General features: G+C 35.7%; 1 protein-coding gene across 1 annotated transcript in view; it reads left to right on the forward strand.

The window, feature by feature from the left end:
- LOC150095284 (laminin subunit alpha-1-like) overlaps positions 1–24,969 on the forward strand; it is a 1,249,242-nt gene that overhangs the window by 917,551 nt on the left and 306,722 nt on the right. The window contains exon 51 of the mRNA XM_090410638.1: positions 14,415–14,536. Within this exon, the coding sequence (XP_090266764.1) occupies positions 14,415–14,536 (122 nt within the window). The remainder of the gene's footprint in view (positions 1–14,414; positions 14,537–24,969) is intronic.

Genomic DNA, 24,969 nt, shown 5'->3' on the forward strand with positions numbered 1-24,969 from the left:
GGTATTTCAATTAAAGACGTAATTAATCTGCCTCCGGTTGGTGCCAGTGATCATGCGGTACTCACTTGGGAAGTGACTAAGTTTATGAATCTTCCATTCAGGAAAGGTTACATGCTGAACTACAAAGCAGGAAATTATGACCAACTGAGGAGCATAATGAGTTCAGTGGAATGGGATCGGTTGCTGGATGGAAAGAATATCGACAGTGCATGGGAAGCATTGAAACAATACTTAAATGATGCAATGTCAGAATGTATCCCGAGAGTTCGAAGAATAAATAGAGTAGGAGTCAAATGGATGTCTAATCTTATTAAGCAAGAGATTCGTAAGAAAAGGACAATGTGGAAGGAATACCGTTTGCATAAAGATGAGGTCCGTTATGAACATTATAAGCAGCAGGCTAGAATAGTCGCAACTATTGTACGGAAAGCAAAATCTGAGTATGAAATGAAACTGGCTCTGCATGCTAAAGACAACCCACAAGAATTCTATCGATATGCTGCAAGTAAAAGAAAGAATGAATATGAAAAGATAACTCTTCTAAATCCAGATGGCATGAGAGTTATTAGAGATGCAGAAGAGGTTGTTCAGTTAACGAGTGCCCATTTTGTTAAAAGCTATCAGTTGGTGAATGCATTCATCAACAATGTTGCATTCACCAACTAGTAACACTTCTTTTTCTAGTGAAAAAGTGTTACTTCTTCACTAGATGAAGAAATGCAGGTGTGTGAGGCCAAGGTATTAGACCTGTTGCACAAATTGAATAAGAATTCATCAATAGGGACTGATGGAATATCAGCACATGCGCTAAAAGAGTGTTCATCTGAACTGGCCATTCCTTTGACCAGAATGTTAAATATGAGTCTTAGAACAGGGAAGAACCCGCATGAATGGAAGGAATGTATGGTAATTCCATTGCACAAGGGTGGTGCAAAGAGCAATGTATCCAACTATCGACCAATTAGTATCTCAGGAGTGGTGGTGGTGATGAAGATTTTGAAAAAATTGGTTAGGGCTTGCATTCAGCAGTGGGTTGACACTGAATCTCTACTTTGCAATGAACAACATGGGTTAACTGTGGGAAGGTCATGTTTTAGCAACTTGCTCACATTCTATAATAATGTTACCATTGAACTAGACAAGGGGAAGGGATACACCATGATACTTTTGGATTTTGCTAAATCTTTTGTCAGAATAAAGAGTGGTAGACTGTTGCATAAATTGGAGAAAATGGGTATGGATTATAGAATATTAGCATGGATAAGAGGATGGCTGACTGACCGATATCAAAAAGTAGTATACGAGGATCTGAGTCTGCAAGGTTTAAGGTAACAAGTGGTGTACCACAAGGATCAGTGCTTGGTCCACTGTTATTCAATCTCTACATTAATGATATTGGGAAGGATTTGACGCGACATACAGCTATTTGCTGATGATGCAAAGATAGGTAGGGTAATCAGGAATGCTGCTGATATGTAGTACTTGCAGAATGATTTGAATAGGCTGGAATTGTGGGCATTGGAAAATGGGATGTCAGTTCAATGTGAGTAAATGTAAAGTCATTCACTTCAGCATGATTAAATATCCAATGTCGTATTATATTGGTGGGATTAGGCTAGAAGAAACTGATGAAGCTAGGGATCTTGGAGTGTTAATAGATATGAAGTTGAAGTTCTGGGGCCATGTAGCAAAGATTGCAAATACAACTCAAAAGATAATTGTAAATTGAACATTCACATAAAGATAAGGATGTTATTTTGCCTCTTTACAAGGCCTTTATAAGACCTCACTTGGGCTATTTTGCACAGGTCTGGCATTGGCATCTTCTCAGTACTGAAGCTTAAATTAAACAGCTTGGTCAGAGGAGCTAATAATTCCCTTGTACATTCTCAGCATACATGAGCTGATATATCCATGACTGTGATCATATGGAGGATCTACATTATTTTAAGCACCTCCATTTCTTGAATCTCTATGCTCTCCATCAGTAAATGTCACATCCAGCATTACAACATCACCACCTAGATGGTACACCACTGCAAAATGCGCACTTAATAATACAACTCTTTGGTTTCCTTCTGTTACCTCCCTGCCATCAGCACTTTTTAACCTCCCTACCGGCTAGGACATCTATAGACGTCCAACTAAATCTGGATATGATTCAGCCCACCTGTTTAAAGAACCTGGATAAGAAGTGCAATTTGACTGTCATGTCCATTAGAAGGTGTGATAAACCCTCACGCTGAAGAGAACGGTTAATCGGATTATCTCCTGTTCATAGCTGACTCCCAGTTGCCTCTAACAAGTAATGGACTTTCTTGTTCCATGCTGGTGAACTGGATTTTAGTTATATATGATAGACTAAAAATAGGGAAATTATTTATATTTTCGTTTTCTCTTTTTATTGTACAATACAATTTTAATTTCTGGACAAAATAAAGGTCTTGCATAATTTCTTCACTTAAATATTGCCTTACCTTGGAGAACGAATTTAATTTTTTATTTTTTTGCGCTAATTTTTTTCTAATCGCTTACGAGACAAAAGATTTTTCTTTGTTCTCGAAGAAATTAATTCACGATAATTATTTGAAATATTCTTTTAAAAAAAGAAAAGAAAACCGGCTGCCGATGTTCCAGTTTATATTATTTTTATTTTTGTACAAAACCTTTGAAATCGAATAATACTTCACAGATTTCCATTAGGACACGCTTGAGCAACTTTGCTTTATAGAGATATAAAGCAAAGTTGCTATCATATTACTAAATTTTTTCTTCATGTTGTATAGTGATCTACTGTTCTTTGTACTTTCTTTGTACTGTTCTTTGTACTTTTCACTTTCTTGGTTTCCTTGTATAATTGGTCATTACAAAATGAAATTAACAGTTATGATTTAAATTTATATTTTCTGCATAATTCAGATATTTTATTCTCCAATTTTTAAAGTAAGTGATACGTTTGCATATTTTTATCATTCAAAATATGTATATCAAATGTGAAATTTCATTTCCATATTTTTACAATAGAATTGAACTTTATTTCGCCTCTGATAGTTTAACCCCCCCCCCCCCCGTTGCTTTACTATCACACACCCAAAAACTGTTATGAAACATAGGTACAGTTTTATTTAATTCGTTAATTTTCTCTAGTAATTGTTCCACATAACTTTAATTTTTCGATACTGAAACTATGTGGTGATTATTATAAATTAGCAAATTATAAATCAGACAATATACATATTTCCTGATTATTATAAATCAGGAAATTATGTGATATTCGGATATAGGTGAAATTAATATTTAAAATCAATCACTGTCACCTTCACCTTCAAATGCAATATCAGAATAAAGAAAGTGGAAAACCCAAAGTTTCGAAATACATTTCGAAAGCCCGCTCTCGAAATGTATTGGTCTACAGACTGGATTCTGAACACGCCAATGTTTCGTGATGTTATGACTGAAAAACAATTCAGTCTCATCATGAAGTATTTGCATTTTCAGAATAACGAGGAATACGATCAGGCAACACATCCTTACCCAGTCCTCAACAAAATTTATGATTTTCTGATGAAAATCCGTCAAAAATATAGATCACTCTGCATTCCTGAGAGAGACTTGAGTATCGATGAAAGCCTTATGCCATTCAAAGGTGGACTGAAATGTAAGCAGTATATTCCCAAAAAGAAAGCGAAGTATGGAGTAAAATTTTTTATGCTTTGCGAATCGGAAAGTGGATATCTTTGGGATTTCAAACTTTATACGGGAAAGCAAACTGTAATCGAGCACGATAAATATTCGGATCTCCCCTTGTTGATGCGTGCAGTAATACAGTTACTAGACCCTTTACTGGGGAAAGGTTACTGCATTATAATGGATAAGTACTATATATGTGTCCTGAACTCACTGATTTGCTTTTACAGCATCGTACAGATAGCTATGGTACTGTAAATGCAAAAAGGCGAGATGTGCCTCCAGATCTGGCTTCAGGAAAGCTATCGAAGGGGGAAATCCGAACTTATCAGCGAGGGAAAGTCTTTGCACTACGTTGGAAAGACAAAAAAGATGTTTTTCTGCTATCTTCCCTGCACAATCCATCAATGGAATCCGTGGAGAAGCATGGTTTGAAAAAAGAAAAACCCATTGCTGTGTGTGCATACAACGACACTATGGGTTGAGTCGACAGGTGCGATCAGCAGCTATCATTCTACTCTGTAATGAGGAAACAGCATAAAAAATATTACAAAAAAGTGTTTGGACATGTTATTTGAATTTTGAAGTGTTTGGATTTTGTTATTTGGAACAGTTTCCTCCTGTACAAGAAAAAATGTTTGTCTACCATAACATATGTAGAATACAGAATAGAAATTGCAAAAGCATTGCTGCATGCACATGCACCTTCTTCAGCAAGCAGAAAAACAGGAAATCCTGCTAGACATCTGAGGTTGAACGCTGCTAACTCCAACCATTTTCCCGAAAATCTACCACCAACGGCTAATAAAAAAAAAAAACCTGCACGCAAATATTATGCGTGCAGGTTTTTTATTTTATTATGTAATAAAAAAAATTTTATTATGTAATAAAAAAAATATCAGAAAGGAAACAAAAATCTGGTGCCCTGAGTGTAAAACTGCTTTGTATGTTTACCCTTGCTTCAAGGTGTTCCATGCTGTTCAAGAATTTTAAATTCTGAACAGTATGAAATAAAAAATGTTTGTTTTCAAGGCCATCAAAACAGTCCTTTTCAGGACTACAAATATTGATAGAGGGATACCTGAATGCACTGTTTCTTTTTCATCTTGAAGGCTAATTTTTAAGTTCTTTTTATGACACAGAGAAATTGGAAAGAGTATTCCAGGTAAAGTATTTCATCAAAACAGTAAAAAATAATGAAATAAAATCTACCCTATATATATATATATATATATATATATATAAAATGATAAGCCTTTTTATGTCTTGTTTATCGAAACGTTTTGAAACTCAGGGGCTACCCTGAGTGTCGAGTCTTCAAAATTCGAGTCATCAGAATTCAGGGGCGGAACCCCCTTTCCAGTTATCACAATTGAAAGAGAACTGGGCTAGTCTACCATACCGGAACACGGGGGGTTGGGCATAGCCTCCCTAGTTAATAAATGAAATATATAAATAATAACGGGAACATTTTCACCTTGCCAGCACTCAACATTGATGTGATATGGGTTCCAAATTTCTTGTTTCGGAGATATATATATATATATATATATATATATATATATATATTACAAAGTTTTGTAATAAAAATTTCTGCTACAATGAAGTTTGGCAGAATCAACAATATTATTACTACCTTATTTCTGTTTCTCGTGTGGGAGAAAAACGGGAAAATGTCACTCTTATAATTATATGAGATGTTATAATGGCCAAAATAGTAATAAAAAAGTTATTTGCATTTTCTCTTCAAAACACAAAGAAAGAACATTGTAAATTCAGCCAGTGGAAAAGAAAATACTACATATTTTTCTCCTGTTATCTGATTTTTTTTTCTTGTAGTACAAAGAAGAAATCACTGCATATAACATGGAGTCTGCATGAGGGAAAAAATCTGGAAATTGGTTACATTATAACGAATAGAGAAATCATGTCAGAAAAATTATTCACGTAAGATTCTAATCTCAGCAGACATAACATTTTCTTCTAGATTACATATCTAAAGTAACTGAACCTTTGCTACTATTTTACACTAAAATGAATGGGTATGTTCCCCAAGTGATTTACGTTTGTAACAGCTGTCTTGCGAACGATTTATGAAATAAATTATCTGAAATATCTACAGATTGATTAGGTCTATACCCTCTCCCCCCCCCCCCCCCAAAAAAAAAGAAGATTATGAAACGCATATGCACCTTTTCTTTGAAAATAATTCAAATCCTCTTTTTCAAAATAATTGTATGATTTAATTTCTAATTTTTGATAATAAAAGTGAAACTGATCATTATAAATTAAGCAATTATTTTGGCATAAATAATGTATAAGCACGTAAACGAAATATCAGTATTTCTGTTGGGATATGGGTAATCAGCAATCGAAAAGGAAACAAGACATTCTTGACATATTCTGCACTACAGCCTGAGGCACTTTAGTGCAACTTTAGTGTTCTCCCCTTTCTTCTCAATAGCACTGAGAGTAATAAGCCTTCAGCTTTGCCTCCAGCTAAGAGGATATTACCAAGTATTTAGAAGACGTAGATTATTTCAGAAATAGCTTCCAGCAGCAGAAGAAGTAATATTTAGATTTTTTTAAAGAAAAACAAACACAAATAATACTACTGAACTTTCTTTTGTGTGGTATGCATATAAACAATTTTGCATGGTGAAAATATAGCATATTATTTCTAAAATTTCACATAATTTCAGCGGACAGTAGAACAGCTGGTTTTAGATTGCAAATAAATAGAACAGAATTAGAAGCTTCACGATACAATCTGATTGACGTATATCTTTTGTCAAAATGGTAAAATGAAGTAATTGATTTTGAATGCTGTCTAGAAAAGCTTTCAAACCTGTATAGAAATTTAGAGTAGTTATGCAATTGAGTTCCAGGAGAGAATAAGGAGGGGGGGGGGAAGCATTAGAAAATCTTCAAAATGAGCAAAAATGTTGAATCATTCCGTATATGATATTTTTCACATTATATTTTCAACATTTCTACGAGGTTATGCACTAGATATTATCATAATATGCATAATACAAATAAATAAATAAATGAAGAAGGCGAAGAATCACTGCTAAAATATCATTGGATGTAAATTTTTGATACCAAAAAGACTACTAATCGGAAACCGAGTAATGCAATTTAGCATTTTAACATTTTTTTTTTTATTTTGTCTTTACGAATAACAAACAATCGTTTCTAAAACTGAAATGTGATGATCCATATGATGTATTTCACTAGAAACGAAAGAAAAAGGACATATTTATTTCAATAAATATTTGACATATTTTCAAAGCAAACATTTGAAAATTCGAAAATTCGAAAAAAAATTATTCAATTATTATAAGTAAAGTGAAAGAACAATCAGTGCAACTCTTCCGGTGCACTGATTTGTAGAATAAAATACACCAAATTTACTATCACTAAATAGATTCATTGCAAAAGCTGATCAGTGGTCATTTCAGGATTGATTTTTTTCGCATATGTGAAATTCGTTTCAATTTTTGGGAAGAGAGACAATAAATCATTTTAGAGGCAAGAAAGGTCAAATAACTTAGGACAGTAAATGAAATTCTAAGCAACACAATAGATGTGAAGACAGGGAGAAGGGACACAAAGGTCACTCAGCAACAGTTAATCCATTAATGGCTATAGAATAGCCGTAACGAGATTAATGGCGGAGGAAGGTAATGGCATGATAAAAGGTAGAATGCCGACGAAGTTTTGATCCATGAAAAAAGCTAGGGAGTGTTGAATATTTCATCCATACCGGCCGGTTGGGAGGTTAATGTCATTTTTCCATAGTAGTCCTCCTTTTACTTGCCACATAGTGAAAGAACTGTGTAGGATATTTTTTTGCTTCTTAATTCAGCATTTTATTAGCTTTGGTCTTCCTCACCATACAGGTCATACTTCTTGCCTGTGCCTTGTGCCCATCATGGGCATGCTGATCACTTTTTTTTTTTTTTTTATGTTCCCTCCAGAACTTTTTCTTTGTCTACAACTCCTGCTTAATGATATTGTTCACCCAACTAATTCCTACCTGATTTATCCTTCTGAATCTGGGTATACATTCTGATACTGTATTCTTCAAATATCCCTTGACCACCTCCAATGCACAACCAACATCTCTTCCTCCAAATTCCTATGCAATGGAACTGTTGAAAGCTGACTCCTCAACATGTCATAAGGCTCTCAAGAGTGTAGACTACATCATTACTGGTTCATAGAGCTTTGGAAGTCTATAACTATGGAGAAAAGAATCACATTACACTATTTTCTAGTCAGATGGACGAGTATTTTTGTGGAGGGTGAATGGAGAATGAATGAATGTCTTATGCTAGAATGCATAATTTCATTCCTGGAGGGATGAATGGCAGTAAACATACTGCAGTTCTGGATAATGTGTCAATTCTTACTTTGTGACAGTTTTACCGAAAAAGGCACATTTCTTTCAAAAACTATGATATAAAATGTCATAATTCTTTTTCTCACATCATTGCTACATGATTTGAGAAAAATGATGTAAAAAAACTACATTAGCCCATACCTACTTTCAGTCCATCAGTGCAACTTTTGATGTACTATAACAAATCAGATCAGTATCCAAGAACAGTATATTGACTCATGGTCATGTTGAAGGAATTAGTCCTAAATACAGATTTTATTATTATTATTATTATTATTATTATTATTATTATTATTATTATTAAACAAGACCTCATGGAGTCAAAGACTCATCTAGGAGGTCCTTTTATCTCACACACATCTCATCATACCGGGTCTTAAACACATTCAAACTCCTTGCAGACACCACACTCTCAGGCAAGGCATTCCAATCATTCACAACTCTGCATGAAAAAAACCTGCCTCTCACTCCCCTACTCACACCCTCTTTATACAGTTTCCAGGTATGACCTCTGGTTCTCCCCTGATCTCCCACTATTCTCTGTAGAACTTCTCCACCATTGATCCTATAACAACCCCTTACCAACTTGTAGGTCTCTATCATATCTCCCCTCTTCCTTCTCTCCACTAGACTCTGCAAATTACATCTTTTCAATCTTTCCTCATACTCGACATTCCAGAGGTCAGAAACTACCATGGAACTGTTGGAATACTTGTCTTCTATTAAGACTAAATCATTAGCTACTTCTATAAGAATAGAGTTAGATGAATAAAGATGAATAGAAGGAAAGGTGATGGAATTGTTTAGGATATTGCAAAATATTAGTGATTGTACATTTGGATATTACAGAATATCAGCCCATGAGTTATCAGAAATGAAAGAGAAGTGGCAGTGCATCTAACCAGTCTACTTTAAGTTTTAGTACTAGCAGAGCTTCAAGGGAGTAGAAACTACATATGATGCTTCCTTTATATAAAGGAGGGGGTTCCAAGACAGAGGTAGCAAATCATAGATCCATAATTATTTCACAAGTAGTTGTTAAAGTATTGGAAAGGATGTTTAAACCAAGAAATCAGGAATATATATATAGAAATATGATAATTTAGAAGGGGCAGGGGAGGGGAGTAATAGATCCTATAGTTATCTAGAAGTACATAGTGTTTCTTATAGTTTTAAAGTGATTCCAACTCCTGTTTTTAATTTGAAAGTGTTCCCAAGTTACTCTACTTGTCATGCCGAAAACAGTGATATAAAATTCAATGAAATCGGCTAAGAAGAAACCAAATTTTGAAGTGTTATAAAGTGAACAGAAAGGACTGCGGTCAACAGTGAGCAAAGAAAAGGACGTTGCCATCTTTACAGTTATGCCACAGTTGCTCAAGGGAAGAAAGGTGAGTCATGAAGGGTATCAAATGCCTGGAGGATTTATCGTCTGATGGAAATGATATAACCTGTATGAAATACAGTAGGATTCTACACTTAAAATGTGCCGGCTTTTCAGAAACAACCTGGCAACATAAATCCAATGCAACACGTGAAGAATGGAAATGCTTGCTCTGCAGGAAGAACAAAGAAACACACCTAAGGCAGCCACAGCCGATTATACTAGAGGCAAAATCAGATGACGAACTGAACAGACAAAAAAACACAGGTGAGTCCTATAATTTCAACTCTTTAAATATACTAATAGAAAATGGTCTAGAGACTATAAAAGCCAGCTTAGTAGATCTTGTGCAAGAACTCTTTGACACACAGAACGAACAAATAACAAAAACATGTAGCAAATATGAAGATTTGGTCAAACATAATAATTTACCAGTGATAGAAGTGTTGCAAACAGTAAAAGATATTAAAAGACTAACGCACTAAATGACAGGCAACATAATTTGATGAAAGAGACATCCGAACTCCATCAAGAATTTTGTTCTATAAAACTACAATACAAACGTTTAAATCAGCAACAACATAAAGAAGATTTTGTCACAAATGGTCTTCCTGAAACTGCACCTACAGAAAACCTCAGAGACATGGTTTTAAAATTAGGCCATGCAATTGATATCGCCCTACAGCTTAGCAACATTCAGACCGTAAATTGGATTCCAAGAAAGAGCAAAAAACAATGCTTGCCATGACCTACACCACTCATAGTTCGTCTTACAAGCAAGTCCACAAGAGACAATCTCATAAAAGCCAGCAGACAGAAAAACCCAGTTGCCAAGGACTTGAATGCATTGCAAGACAATACACCAATCTTCCTATCTGAATATTTAACACCATTCAACGAGAATCTGTTGTACCAAGCAAGAAAAGCAAAAACAGAAAAAAATTACCAATTTTTGTGAATCAGAGATGCCAAGATATTCTTGAGGAAGTCACAAACTTCAAAGCCGATACAAATTAAAAGCTCAGAAGACATAGAAAGGCTACCACAGTGGAAAAAAGAAAAAAATCTCCTAATTAGTTCAAAAAGAAGACCATTATCAAAATGAATGTGAACCATCAAAACAGATGCAATAACACCAGAATATATCAGCAATTTCACTTTAATCGGACCTTTCAGATCATTCAAATGAATGATCTGAAAGGTCCGATAGATTAAATAGATTAAAAGCAAAAATTGTTAAATATATGTAACTTATTGTTATCCTGTAAATCCTATAATGCTGTTAAAAAAAATGTAATCTTATCCAATTGCAAACTAATACCATATATTATTACCATCTATAATAACTATTATTAACACATCATACAAAAAACAGAAAAATTTGTATGAAACTCACTGTAAAACACACACACACACACACACACACACACACACACAAAAACTAGAACAACATGTTTTGTAAATGCATAATATGCAATCATAACTTTAATAAAATAAATTCATTGAAATAAAAAAAAAAATATGGGCTACTCCATGGAGTACTTAGACTCATCGAGGGAGGCTCTAAACATCATGTCAAGCACTATCCAACATTTGCGCAGTATCTGTCATACTTTGCTTTGAACTCTTTCACAGTCATGGCCCCCACAACAGACCCTTGCAACTTATTCCACTCATTCACCACTCTCCAAACAACAATCCTAGTTCTAACACTCTTGCTAACTACACTCTTACTCAGTTTCCAAGAATGGACCCTAGTTCTCCCACCACCAGACCTATTCTAAAAAATTTCCTCTTAATTAGTCTTGTAAAAACTCTTCAGTAATTTGTATGTCTCAATCATATCGCCCCTTTTCTGCCTGTCAACTAATTTCTGTAACACACAGATCTTCAACCTGTTCTCAGGTTGAAGATCTGTGTGTTACAGAAATTAGTTGACACTTGCCTCTGGATCCTCTCCACCTCTTCTGCATCACCAAGAAACAAACCCCTGGTGAACATCTTGACTACTATGTGTCGTAGTAATCAAGATGGAGTCTTATCTAGGCTTGATAAAGGGGAATAATAACCTGCTCGTCTCTGCTCGTCAAAGTATTCTTCAGTAACCTAGTAATCTGATGAGCTGCTTTAATCACTTTTGCTATATGCCCTCTAAACTTTAACTCCATATCCACTAACACTCCCAAATATCTGGCTTTGTCAGTTTCCTGGAGTACAGTTCCATTGATGTGGTATACAGCTGGTAATCTTTTCACCCCAAAATGCAAAATGTTACACTTTGCCACATTAAACTGACATCCATTCTCCTTTTCCCAGACTGCCAGTCTATCCAAATAATCCTTCAGAATTTTACATCATCTATATTAACTATTGCTCTACCCAAACAACTGAACAGAACCTTTCAGATCCTTCATCATTAATGTACAAATTAAATAGTAGCAGCCTAAGAACAGAGCCCTGTGGCATACTAGTAATCACAAGTCTTCTTCTGGACTCTACTCCCAAATGAACTACTCTCTGATATCTCTCCATCAACCACTCTCTTATCCACCTCACCAACCCTATATCCATCCCCATGTGCTGCAGTTTACTGATTAGAATTCCATGTGGTATCCTGTCAAAGGCTTGTGCAAAGTCCAGCAGTATCACTGTAAACCTATTACATTTATGAACTCAATTGTCACTGTATTATAAAACGTGAGCATGTTACTGAGGCATGGCCTCCCATTTCCATCTATACATTCTTGTAGTTTGCTCTCAAACAACTTTTTTTATCAGCAAATATATCAGCAACTTCTTAATCAGCATATCAGAGAGAATTACTTCTCTCTGATATGCTGATTGGTCAATAATTTTATGCATCAATCTTGGAGTATCCTTTATAGAATGGAACTATTTTCTCCTCTTTCCACCCCCTTGGCAATTCCATCCCATCTAATCACATGGCTGTATTCACATTAAGGTTCTGTAATATGCTATGTACCTCCATTTCATTTACCTCAGTTCCAATGTAAGTCTTTGCCTCTCTCTCGTTACTGCAGTATCTCCACCTGCATGATATACTCATGCAAAGTGTTCCCTTAGTAATTCTACTATTTCAACTGATTCAATTATTTTCCTACCATCAGCATTCATTAAAATCATTCTGCTATAAACATTCTTTCAGCATATCGAAAGAACCGTTTGGGATTATCTTTGGCCCGCACTGCCAATTTCCTTTCATACTCTGCTTTTGCCTTTCTTACCACATTGGTTAACCGTCTTCTGACATGTCTTTTTACTGTCCGTGTGCCTGCTAGATGAATTCCCTCCACCTCCTCCTCCTCCTCTCACTTCTACTCATTTGCCTTATGTGAGTTATCTCTCAAACAGGGCCAGATTTCTACATAAGCTGGACAGACAACAACTTAGGATTTCACATTACAGGGTCTCTGCTTCAATATAGATAACCTAAAATTTACTCAGTTAGAGGGAGATATCTTAAAAGGTATGGCTTAGGGGTGACAACAACCTTAAACACAGCTCTTCTCTCAATTCCCTCTCAGTTACCCCTCAAGCAGTGCCAGATTTCTACATAAGCTGGACAGACTACAACTTAGGATTTCACATTACAGGCCTCCGCTTCAATATAGATAACCTAAAATTTACTCAGTTAGAGGGAGAAATCTTAAAAGTTATGGCTTAGGGGTGACAACAACCTTAAACACAGCTCTGCTCTCAATTCCCCTAATCTCTCTCCTTTCACCATTCTTAACTCAGTCTTCATTCCTTCCACCTCCTTTCTCAGTACCTCTATTTCTCTTTCCAAGCATCTTGCCTTTGCTTTATATTCATCAATACAATTCTATCAGAACTGCCATCTCTGAACTTTTACTAATTTTTCTCCAAATTAGTCTTATCTGTCAGAACACAATATGGTCAGATCTTACATTTTGATTTTCTATGACACTTCTAACTCCATCAATTCACCCAGACCCCAGTCTTCCTCTGGGTCCTCCTCCTGCAATCCCGACAAAAAACACTCCTTAATGTTAACCCTTCTTCTCCCATTCTGCTTAAGTGACCACCTAGATTATCTTTGCTCACACATTTGCGAATGCTAATAATGTCAAGATCGTTTTTAATATGATAACATCATTCTCCATTCATCTCCAGTCACACATTATCTAAAGTTAAATTTATTGCCACCTCATGCATACTTTCCTCATCTTAATTGCATTACTCATTTTTCTCACTCTACCACTTTCAGCTGCTGAAGCTTTACATACTGTTTTAATGTTTTTCAACATTATTTTAATTATAATAATGTTGAAAATGATTTGAAGAGAAATATCCAATCAGCAAAGGTGATATTGAAATCTTGCAGGATGGTTTACATCTACTGACATTTTGGACAAAGATCACATGCTGTATATTATTATATTGATAAAACAGTGTGCAGAAACTGTTGAAACCAAGATATTTAGAATGATGATGGTCATACAGTTGATGATTTAGGGATATTTTGCAAATATGCACAGAAAAAGTACAATGGATCATTTGATGTTCGACAAACATACAGAAATAAGGAGGTTATCGTAACTTTTTGTAAGAAAGGTTTGTAAGACTTTGTTATGATCACATTTCATTGCATTTATAAAGACACAGTAACTTAATATTTTTAATAATAAAGAGTTCATTTCCAATATTTTAGTTCTAAGAAATTATTTCCTCAATTTTTATCTCATTTATTAGCATATTTATTACATAATAAGTCTGTAATTATGTTTGCATATTTTATTTCCAATGTTTTGTTGCCTTAACTATACCAAATAGCAGTCACTCATGTGAATAGGTTTTTATGTAATAATGAATGGATAATTATACATCTCGGCTGTTTAATTTAGTTTTAAATCTATGAAGCTGAATATTTCTAAATTTTGCCATATTTCCTAGGTGCCTAGAGAGCTGAAGGCAAGAAACTTTGCAGGATGTCTTTATGAAGTAATTTTAGAAGGAAAACAAGCTGGCCTCTGGAATTTCATTACAAATCAAGGTTGTGATGGATGCAAAGAAGGGTAAAAATTCTTCATATATTGTTTGTTCGGTGGTATTGATTACATTTCATAGTTTCTTATTGTTCATTTGTACCAGTTAAATTCTTACAAAAATTTACACACAAGATGATTTGGTATCATTGAGCAAGATTAAAAGCTGTTCCAGTGATGGCTTTATTACATATATAACAGAGGCAAGGCATATGCAAAATAATACCATCCTTTTGCTATAAAGATTTTATTGCTCATTTTACAACATTTTAAGCATAGTCTCCTTCAGTCCCACTTAAGTGACCCTTGATTACCTTTGTTCATACATTTGTCCCCCTCTACTGGCGATATACTGTTCCCAACATTTCTTCCATTGCTGGAATGCTTCCTGGAATGCACTCTCTGTGATGGCACACAGTTCTCTTATCACATTTTCTGAATCTCCCATATGATTTGGAAACGATGTCCTTTCAAAGTGGTTTTAAGTTTGGGAAACAGGAAAAGTCTGCTGGGGTTAAGTCTGGAGAATAGGGTGGATGGGGCACAACATATGTCTGATTTTTTGCCATATAGCTGCGGATGAGGAGCAAAGCATGAGCCAGTGCATTGTCGTGGTGCAACATCCAAGTCTGGTTTTCCCACAACTCAGGCCTCTTCCTGTGCACAGCATCCCTCAAACGTGCTAAAACTTCCTGGTACAACTCTCTGTTTACCATCTGACCACGTGGTACAAATTCATAATGGACAATGCCTTTCCAATTAAAAAACACAACCAGTATCACCTTGAACTTTGACTGACTCAGCCATGCTTTTTTTGGTTGAGGAGACCCTATCCCCATTCGCTGCGACGATTACATCTTGGTTTCAACATAGCCATAAACCCATGTCTCATCTCTTGTTATCATGTTCTTAAAAAAGTTTTAATTACCATTTGCATTGGCAAGCAGTTCCTGACTGATTTTAACACTGTTCTCTTTCTGATCATCAGTCAACAAATGCAGCATGAATTTTGTACTGATGTGATGCATTGAAGTTTTTCAGTCAAAATTTGATGGCAAGATCCTATGCTGATGCCCACTTCATCAGCAACTTCTCGGACAGTTAAATGACGATTTTCATGCATCGCAACACAAACTCTCTCAACATGGTTGTCGTCTATTGATTTGGAAAGTTGTCCTGGCCTGGGATCTTCACTGACCGATGTTCTGCCCTTTTTAAAGGGCTTAAACCACTAATAGAGCTGCATTCAGCTCATACAGTCCTCCCCGTATGTTTGGTTAAGCAATTGAAATGTCTCTGTAAAATTTTTACTAAGTTTGCATCAAAATTTCACACACACACGTTGTTCTTCAAGCTCTTTTATTGTCACTTTGTCACTGATCCAAAGAACAGTTTGTGCATATGCTTACTTCAGTGGATGTAACTCGACAACTAATGCTCATAGCAGAATGGAGCAAAGGGAAGTTTGTTGTCAAAACCTGCCTATAGGTGTGTTCAGTAGCCACAGTGCGTTCTCTTTTTCCCTTTAGTGCACTATTTAAAAAGTTCAGTCTTTTTTTTTTGAACACATCTCGTATTCTATATCACCATTTAGTATATAATGATAAGATATGAATTTTGTGTCTGCAATCTCAGTGGGACTATATGAGGGGGGGGGGGGGGGCTGGAAAGTTCTGATAAACACCTAGAGCAAAAATTATATTAAAGCACCTGACATAACCACAAGAAAGAACATATGAGGATATAAGAACATAAGTTACCGTCATAACTCTACTACTAGTATGTTCTTTCTTGTTGTTATATCAGTTACTTTAATATCATTTTTGTTCTAGGTGTTTATCAAAACTTTTGGGGACAGGAATGTGATACTCTATGGGAATAGACTATCATATTCCTGTTATGAAGTGTATGAAGGGTAGATCTTGTCTTAGTAATTTGCTTACTTTTTATAATAAATTGTCATTTGAGTTGGATAATGGAAATGGCTACTCAGCAATACTACTGGACTTTATAGTCATTTGACAAGCTACCACATGAAACTCAGTTACATAAATTAGTGCAAATGGGAATAGATATGAAGATGGTGCTTTGGATAACAGGATGACTGAAAAAGAGACAAGAAAGAGTAGTATATAGAGAAAATCAATCTAGGAGAAGATTAGTGACTAGTGGTGTACACCAGGACTTGGTACTTGGTATCCTGCTGTAAATTTTTTACATCAGTGATATAGGAAATGATTAAGGAAAAATATTCAGTTGTTTCTTCTTATTATTATTATGTGACACCTCCAGGGAGTCCCAGGACTTATCGCAGGTGGGCAGTCTACTCTGCCTCACTAAATACATCTAACATATAAGTGATAGTGGACAGAGATTTGAAGTTCAGCAGTCACATTGCTAAAATTTTAAGAACATCACAATGGATTATGGAAATGATAAGGAGGATGTTAACATGTAGAAGTAATGAGGTTATGGTTTGCTTATAAATGTATTGGAGAAAGTCCAGAGAAGGTTAACTAAGTTAACCTTCTCTGGAGTAGTGTCAGGTCTATGGAATGGTAGATATGAGGAGAGATTGAAGGAATGCAACTTACATACAGAGCCTTATGAATAGAAGAAGAAGGATATGATTGAGACATATAAGTTGGTGAGGAGTTGTTACCAGATTATTGTGAAGATATTTCATAGGGTAGAAGAAAACAAGGATAGAAACTAGAGGTTGGAAATTTTTTCCCACTTGGTTAGAGTATAATAAATTTAGTTTAATCCTTTATCCAAGTGTAAGCAAACAAAGTTTGTGCCTGAAGTATCATCAAGACTGAGGCAACTCGTGGTAAAGGTGGACCAAGCTCTCATCACTACTTATCTTAGTATCTCCCATAATGCAAAGCACATCTCCTTGCAGACATGTATAATGCTATACATTAAGGGAAGGGCCACTACCCAGACTGGTTTCAACCTTTATTGAATGTTCAAGTACAGATCAAACTCCAAAAACTCAGTGTTGTTCCCCTCAGTAACAGGCTTACCCTGCCACTGAGAAGAACTCTCAGCGTTGGCTCTACCCCATAGCAGGCTCACCCCACCACCAAGCAGAACTGCTCATATCTCATCTGAGGGGTAATCAGGACTGAAGCAACTCGTGGTAAAGGTGGACCAAGCTCTCAGCACTACTTGTCTTAGTACAGGTCTGGCTCCCACTGACAAGACCTCAATAAAGGTTGAAACCAGTCTGGGTAGTGGCCCTTCCCTTAATGCATAGCATTAAACATGTCCGCAAGGAGATATGCTTCGCATTATGGGAGATACTAAGACAAGTAGTGATGAGAGTTTGGTCCACCTTTACCACGAGTTGCCTCAGTCCTGATGATACTTCAGGTGCAAACTTTGTTTGCTTACACTTGGATAAAGGATTGAACTAAATTTCTTATAGAACTAGAGGTCATTCATAGAAGCTTTATAAGGAAGGTAGGAGCAGGGGAGTGAGAAGTTGCAGGTTCTTTGCATGGAGAGTGATTGGTGAGTAGAATGCATTGCCTGAAAGTGTAGTGAGTGCAGACTCTGTAAATGGGTTCAAGGCACAGCTCGATGATTTTGGCATGAGAGAGGATAGCCCTCCCATGATGAGTCATTTGATGCCATGGGAGTCAGATATCAATATTAATAATAATAAATATAACAAAATCTATTTTAGGTTTAATTGCTGTTTAATTGTCGGTAGTAATGAATGATGTCACAAAACAAGAATGCAATTACAAAATACATCCTTTTTTATTATTCTATTATTATTATTTTTTTTTGCATGAAATATAGACTTTGGGAACACTTGGATTATGTTCATGTCAGTATCTCAAGTTTTAATATTGGAAGTAGTGCTGCCACAGAGAGAGGGAGAATCAGTGTGATCAAGAGCAAGAAAAGTGAGCATGAGGTAGTGATGGATTTATTATTATTTTTTATTATTACATCACACCTCCAGGGAGTCCAAAGACTCATCGAGGGAGGGTATCTACTCTACTCTTTAACTTTAGATAGTGTGCTAGTGAATGTAGAAGGAGGGTTAAGATGCTCAAAGAGAGAGAGAGAGAGAGAGAGATAAATAGGTGCTGACTTAGTGGAAGGTATGAAAAATCAGTTGAAGAGAGTGGCAGACTTCAAAGGCTAACTGATGTGAAGCAAACAAGAGTAGAAGTGAGAGAAAATTATGAGAACCAGGAAAGAGTAGAAATGAGAGGAAGACAGGTAAGTGAGAGAACAAGGAGGGAGAGAGAGAGCAAAGAATGCAAGTAGATAATGAATGAACTGAGCTGTCATGGGTGTAATGTATGGAGATTTGATGATTCGTGATGTGCAGAAGGAACGGTCAAGAATGCCACCATGACAGCGAGGTGAGGTGAGAATGTGGATGATATGATATTGATGGTTGGTACAAATCACCTGGAGATAGTGTGAATCAGGTAGAGAAATTTGAGGTCAGACTTACATATTGCAGTGCAGAAAATTGTGAAAAGGAAGATAGTGAATGTTACCCAGATATGACTTTGCAGAGTTGAGCCATGATAGTGACAGTGTGTTTTAAAGAAAGGTGTAGAATATCTGGATCCTTGAGGTGCAGTTTATGATAGAAGAGCTACATGTAAGAGATGGATTGCATTTGAATATGAAAGGATGCAGGCATTTTGAGAGATTGTTGTTCTCTGAGCAGGTGAATGGTAGCATTGTCAGGAGAATCAGGAATAAAGGGAATGAACTGGTGGCATGGACCTCAACCTGTGGAGAAATATTAGAATCAGTGAAACATGGTTGATAGAAGATCATGTTCTAACAAAATAGAAGTTGAAGGGTTTAGCATATTTCGACAAGATAAGGAGAATAAATGGGATAGTGTATTTTTACTTATAAGTGTGGATAGGCTTATGTGTTCATCACACATGTTGAATTGAATTTTAACGGTATTGAATCGAACACAGATTGATAAGAAAATAACTATTTATTACTTAAAAGCTAATATTTTGCTCGTATTATATCCAGCATCTTCAGTTTGTTACAAATGTGAGACAACAACAATTCAGTGTAACAGTGGGGTTAGTATAAGTAATTGCAGCGTGCAACACAAGACTAAAGTCCTAATATGGCGCCATCTAAGTTAAAAATAAATAAATAAATAAAATTTTAAAAAAAAAAACAGTAGTCCAAAGTTTTGAAAAAAGTATAGTAGTCCTTGAAAGTTTTGAAAAAAATAAAATAAATAAAATTGAAATAAATATTAATTTGGTCTTAGGATGACAGTCTCCCAAATCTTTGGTAGATTTATACAGCCATACTTGTTAAGGTTTGATGTATGTTTTAAGGCTTCTGTTGATTCCAGGAACAACCTCTCTGACTTGTAGAAGCTTCTGTGCGTGCAACACAAGACAAAAGTATTAATATGGCACCATAAAAAATAAAAATAAAAAATTTTTAAAAAAGTACTGCACAGAAGCTTTTACAAGTCAGAGAGGTTGTTCCTGGAATCAACAGAAGCCTTAAAACATACTCCAAACCATAACAAGTATGGCTGTATAAATCTACCAAAGATTTGGGAGACTGTTATCCTAAGACCAAATCAATATTTATTTTAATTTTATTTATTTTATTTTTATTTTATTTTTTCAAAACTTTGGACTACTGTTTTTTTTTTTAGATGGCACCATATTAGGACTTGAGTCTTGTGTTGCACTCTGCAATTACTTATACACTAGCCCCACTGTTATTACACCAAATTGTGGTTGTCTCACATTTATAACAAACTTTGTTTGTGTGCTCTGTAGATGCTGGATAGTTATTTTGGATAGCTCTGAAGATGCTGGATTGATAAGAAAATAATTATTTTCTTATCAATCTGTGTTCAATTCAATACCGTTAAAATTCAATTCAACGTGTTACTTATAAGTGCTGAGTTATATCCTATCAGGATAAAGAATTTGTTAGAAATTAACACTGATGGTTTTAACCTTATATGATGTGAGCTGGAGTTAAGTATAACAGAATATTTAGTGGGCTATTCTATATAGTCCTCTGGAATTACAGAAGCAGATGAGCAGATTTGTTTTTTTTGGCAGATTAGTGATTATTATGGGAGATTTTAGCAATTAGGCAGCAGAAACAGCAATAAGGAAGCTGAATTTCTGAAATTCTTGAGGAGCTATTGTCTTAGGCAACTTGTGCATCACAAAATTCAAAAGTTATGGATTTAGTCCTAGCAAAGAATTTGATTGTAACTAGCACGTCATCCCTGCACTGATTAATGAGAGTGACCATGTACTCTTGACTTGATGAATAAATAGATATATCAATGAAAAAGAAATTTATGTGGAAGTATAAGGCAAGTGCTAATAGTCTCAGAAATCAGATTTTGATAGAGAGATATCAGTAATACATGGGAGCTAGTTAAAAAATATTTGTCAGCAGCTAAGGCAAATTTCTAATCTTTAAAGGTACCTGTGGCATAACTATAAACAACAAATTACATGATAACCACAGTAATTAACTTTAATGAAATTAAAGATATTTCATACTGAAACTAGCAATACATTATCAGTGTGTAGAAACAAGCAAATCAAAGAACAGGAATACAAGGTACATACAACAATCGGTTTACCAATTAAAAACTGCTGCCACGAGCAATTAATATTAATAAATGATATTAAAATATTTTTATGTTTAAATAAAATGAGAATCTCCGAAACTTTTGGAAAGAGAGAAAAACAACATTCCGATTCAGGTTAGGCAGATGTAGAAAGGCTTCATAACTGAGAAATGGCATTCATATTTAAAACTGCTTACGTGGAGAAGACGAGCTTCATTCTACCAGATACTGTGTTTAGTGTCAATACTATGTCATACCAGACCAGACTTTTGAGGTTTCATGTATTCAATGTAATATTGATGTTCGCTAATTCTTTTTTTCTGCAGAATGTCCTGTCTGCCCAGAGTATCTAAAATACATTCATAGTAATCTGGTAAAGACCAGCTAAAAATAGAGATAACAGTTTGTCTTTTGTGGATAGTAACAGATGAGAAATTTTGTTTATAGGAAAATATGTAGGAATAAGGTGATAGTTCAAAATTCTACCAATAGGTTCAGAGATACCAGAAATATAAGGGATTGGAACCATGCAGGCTGTTGAAGAACCCTTAGGTGTTGGAACATGTGAGTCAATTATCTGCTGGATTTGATGGCAGTTGTAACCATTTAATTCCATTAAATTTTCGATAGTGAGAAGTTCTTGAAAGCTTGAGGGAAAGGTGCATGCTCATTATGTACTCTATTAATTAAAAAATGGGGTGCTTAAGGGTCAAAGCTGTATAACTGAGAGGAGAACTTCACATAGCCTTTAAAGGAATGCGGAGAATCGACCAGGGCTTCTGACCTAATGTCCAATCCTCGTCTTCTCATGGTGCACCCTGTTGGGTATCTACTTGGATACTGAACGAACAAGGATGGGCTGGCAATTTGGGATTTAGCCGACCAAACTGTATTCTTATTGGTTAAACCAAAATAAAAAATGATGGTACAACATGACAAAATTTCATGCTGGCTGGGGTATCGCCCGGATAAACAAGGCCCCCTGTTGTTTTCGCCAGGGAACCAGGGCGAACAGCGAAAAGTCAGCTACTGGAACAAATCTGAAAACAAACCCCAACTCAACATCACCAGAGTTAAAGATCGGTACTATCAACGTAAGAAGCCTGAATGGCAAAGAAATGGAGCTAGCTGAGGAATTAGATAAGTACCAGATTGACATAATAGGGGTGACTGAAAAAAAAAAAGACCAAAACTGGTGAGATCTTTCTGAGCATAAATACAAAATGTTATATTCAGGCAATGACAATCAAGGAAAAGAAGAAGTAGCCATAGTATTCAACACAAAATACAAGGCTAATCTTCTTGAATGGCAGTCAGTCTCAAGTAGAGTAATGTACTCAAATATGAGAATGGGGAACTGGACAATGAGACTTATTTGTGCCTATGGTCCCACAGAAGGTTCTACTAAGGTAGAAGTGGAGGAATTTTTTGAGGCTTTAGAAAAAGCAACTGACACAATGAAAAATGAAAAGTTGGTCCTTGTTGGCTCTCTCAGATGTGAACTGTAGACTAAAATACACAAAGATTATTGAAGAAATTATGAAAGAGTTTGAGAACAGGAATCAAACCTTGGAGATTCAGTGGCAAACTCTGAAGAAAACATTGATTGATTCTGCCAGAGAGGCATGTGGTGAGGTTGTCTGTAAGGATAAAAAAATCAGAACTCCCTGGTGGACACAGGAAGTTAAAGAGGCAGTGAAGGAAAAGAAGAAAGCATATCAAAAGTTCCTGGCAAATAAGTCAGCTTGTGCTCTTAGAGAATACAGAGACAAATGCAAGAATGCTAAACACTATGTAAAACTAGCTAAACAAAAGTCATGGGAAGACTTTGGCAAGAATATAGAAAATAAATATCAAGAAGGTGGCAAAATATTTTGGAGGTTGTTGAAGAAGCTTAGGAATGGAGGAAAGAGTGCTGTAAAAGGAGTTAGAGATGATAAAGGTGACATGAAAACGGGAGAAAAAGATATCCTTGAAGTATGGAGTAATTACTTTGAAAAACTGCTAAATAAAACAAGCAGTGATGACAGCACGGTGGTATAAAACACTGACCAGGCATGCAGTCAGGAATACATATCCATACTTGAAGTAGAAAAAGCCATCAAAGGCTTGAAATGTGGAAAGGCAGCAGGAGTAGATGATATTCGACCAGAAATGCTGAAGTATGGTGGTATAAGAGTCTTACAGTGGCTGCACTGCATAGTTCAGAAAGCCTGGACAGAGGGACGAATTCCCGATGATTGGAGTAGAGCTCTCATAGTACCCATATATAAAAAGGGAAATAAAACTGCATGTGAGAATTACAGAGGTATTTCCCTACTGAGTGTTCCTGGCAAGATCTATGCAAGTATACTTGAGAAAAGGTTGAGAAGAATTGTGGAAGAAAAGCTTGAAGAACAGGCTGGATTCAGGCCAAATAGAGGCTGTCAGGATCAGATCTTCACTTTACGACAAATAGTCGAGAAAGCATGGGAATATAACAAAGATCTGTATTTAAGTTTTGTCGATTTGGAAAAGGCATATGACAAGGTGCCAAGAGAGAAGCTATTCAATACGCTGCAGTTATATGGTGTCAGTGGGGCATTATATCAAGCAATACTTAGTCTTTATTTGAGTTGTAAGTCAGCAGTTAGAATTGAAGGAAGTACAGGAAGATGGTTTAATGTTAAATCTGGTGTGAGACAAGGATGTACATTATCCCCTCTGTTATTCATTATCTATATGGATCACATTATGAAGGAAAGTGATATTAAACATGATATCAAAATTGGAGATGTTAATGTCAGCTCTTTGCTTTATGCAGATGATGTTATACTTCTAAATAAATCCGCTACAAGTCTACAAGATTCTCTGACTAAATTGAATAACTGTTGTAATAGATATGGTATGAAGGTCAGCAATAAAAAGACAAAGACAATGAAAATAGGCAGAATCATTGAAAATGTCAACTGTGTTGTGAATAGAGAACCTGTGGAACAAGTAAAACATTTCAGCTATTTAGGCACGATTTTTATTGAAGATGGTAAATTAAATATAGAAATAGACAACAGAATCAGCAAAGCTGGTATAGTAGGAAGTCAATTGAATAAATTCATATGGAATAAGAGAGAAATTAGTCGGAACACTAAATGAGCTGTATACAAGACAGTGTTAAACCAGTTTTAACTTATGGATCTGAGAGCTGGGTCAGAAGTAAAACACTTGACCAAAGACTAGAGACCACAGATATGAGAGTCCTGAGAAAGATTATAGGTGTGAACAGAAACAGATGGCATGAATGGCTATATCATATTAAAAACAAGGATATTAGGAAAGAACTTGACATTGTCAGCATCCAGGAATGGGTTAGCAGAGCTAATCTCAGGTGGTATGGTCACTTAAACAGAATGGGCAAGGAAAGATTAGCAAAACAAGTGTTCTCTGCCAGGTTGGCAGCAAAACGACCCAGAGGAAGACCAAAATATAGGTAGATTGATATACAAAATGCCTTAGACGATAGAAATATAAGATCTGATAATGTTGGAGTCTTGACAAGTAACAGACTGATTTAGAGGAAAATTGTAGTTAGGAAATTAATAATAATGTAATTTTTTTCATGTAGTACTATCATATCCTGTACACCCCTTGAGGGTACATGGCAGGAATTTGATGATGATGATGATTAATTAAAAAATTGATAACACCAATTTTCCAACAAGTGTGATGAGCTGACTTTTGATGAATGTATTAGCCATGTAGGTTTTCAATAAACACTGGTTGACAAAGTACTGTGGGCTGTGTGAGTAAGAACAACGTCCAAGAATGGTAATCTACCAGCATTATCTTTTTCCATAGT

Source organism: Typopeltis vanoorti, chromosome 20 (assembly GCF_054136105.1).
Source record: "Typopeltis vanoorti isolate ZY-2024b chromosome 20, IOZ_Tvanoo_1.0, whole genome shotgun sequence".
Taxonomy (NCBI): Eukaryota; Metazoa; Arthropoda; class Arachnida; order Uropygi; family Thelyphonidae; genus Typopeltis; species Typopeltis vanoorti.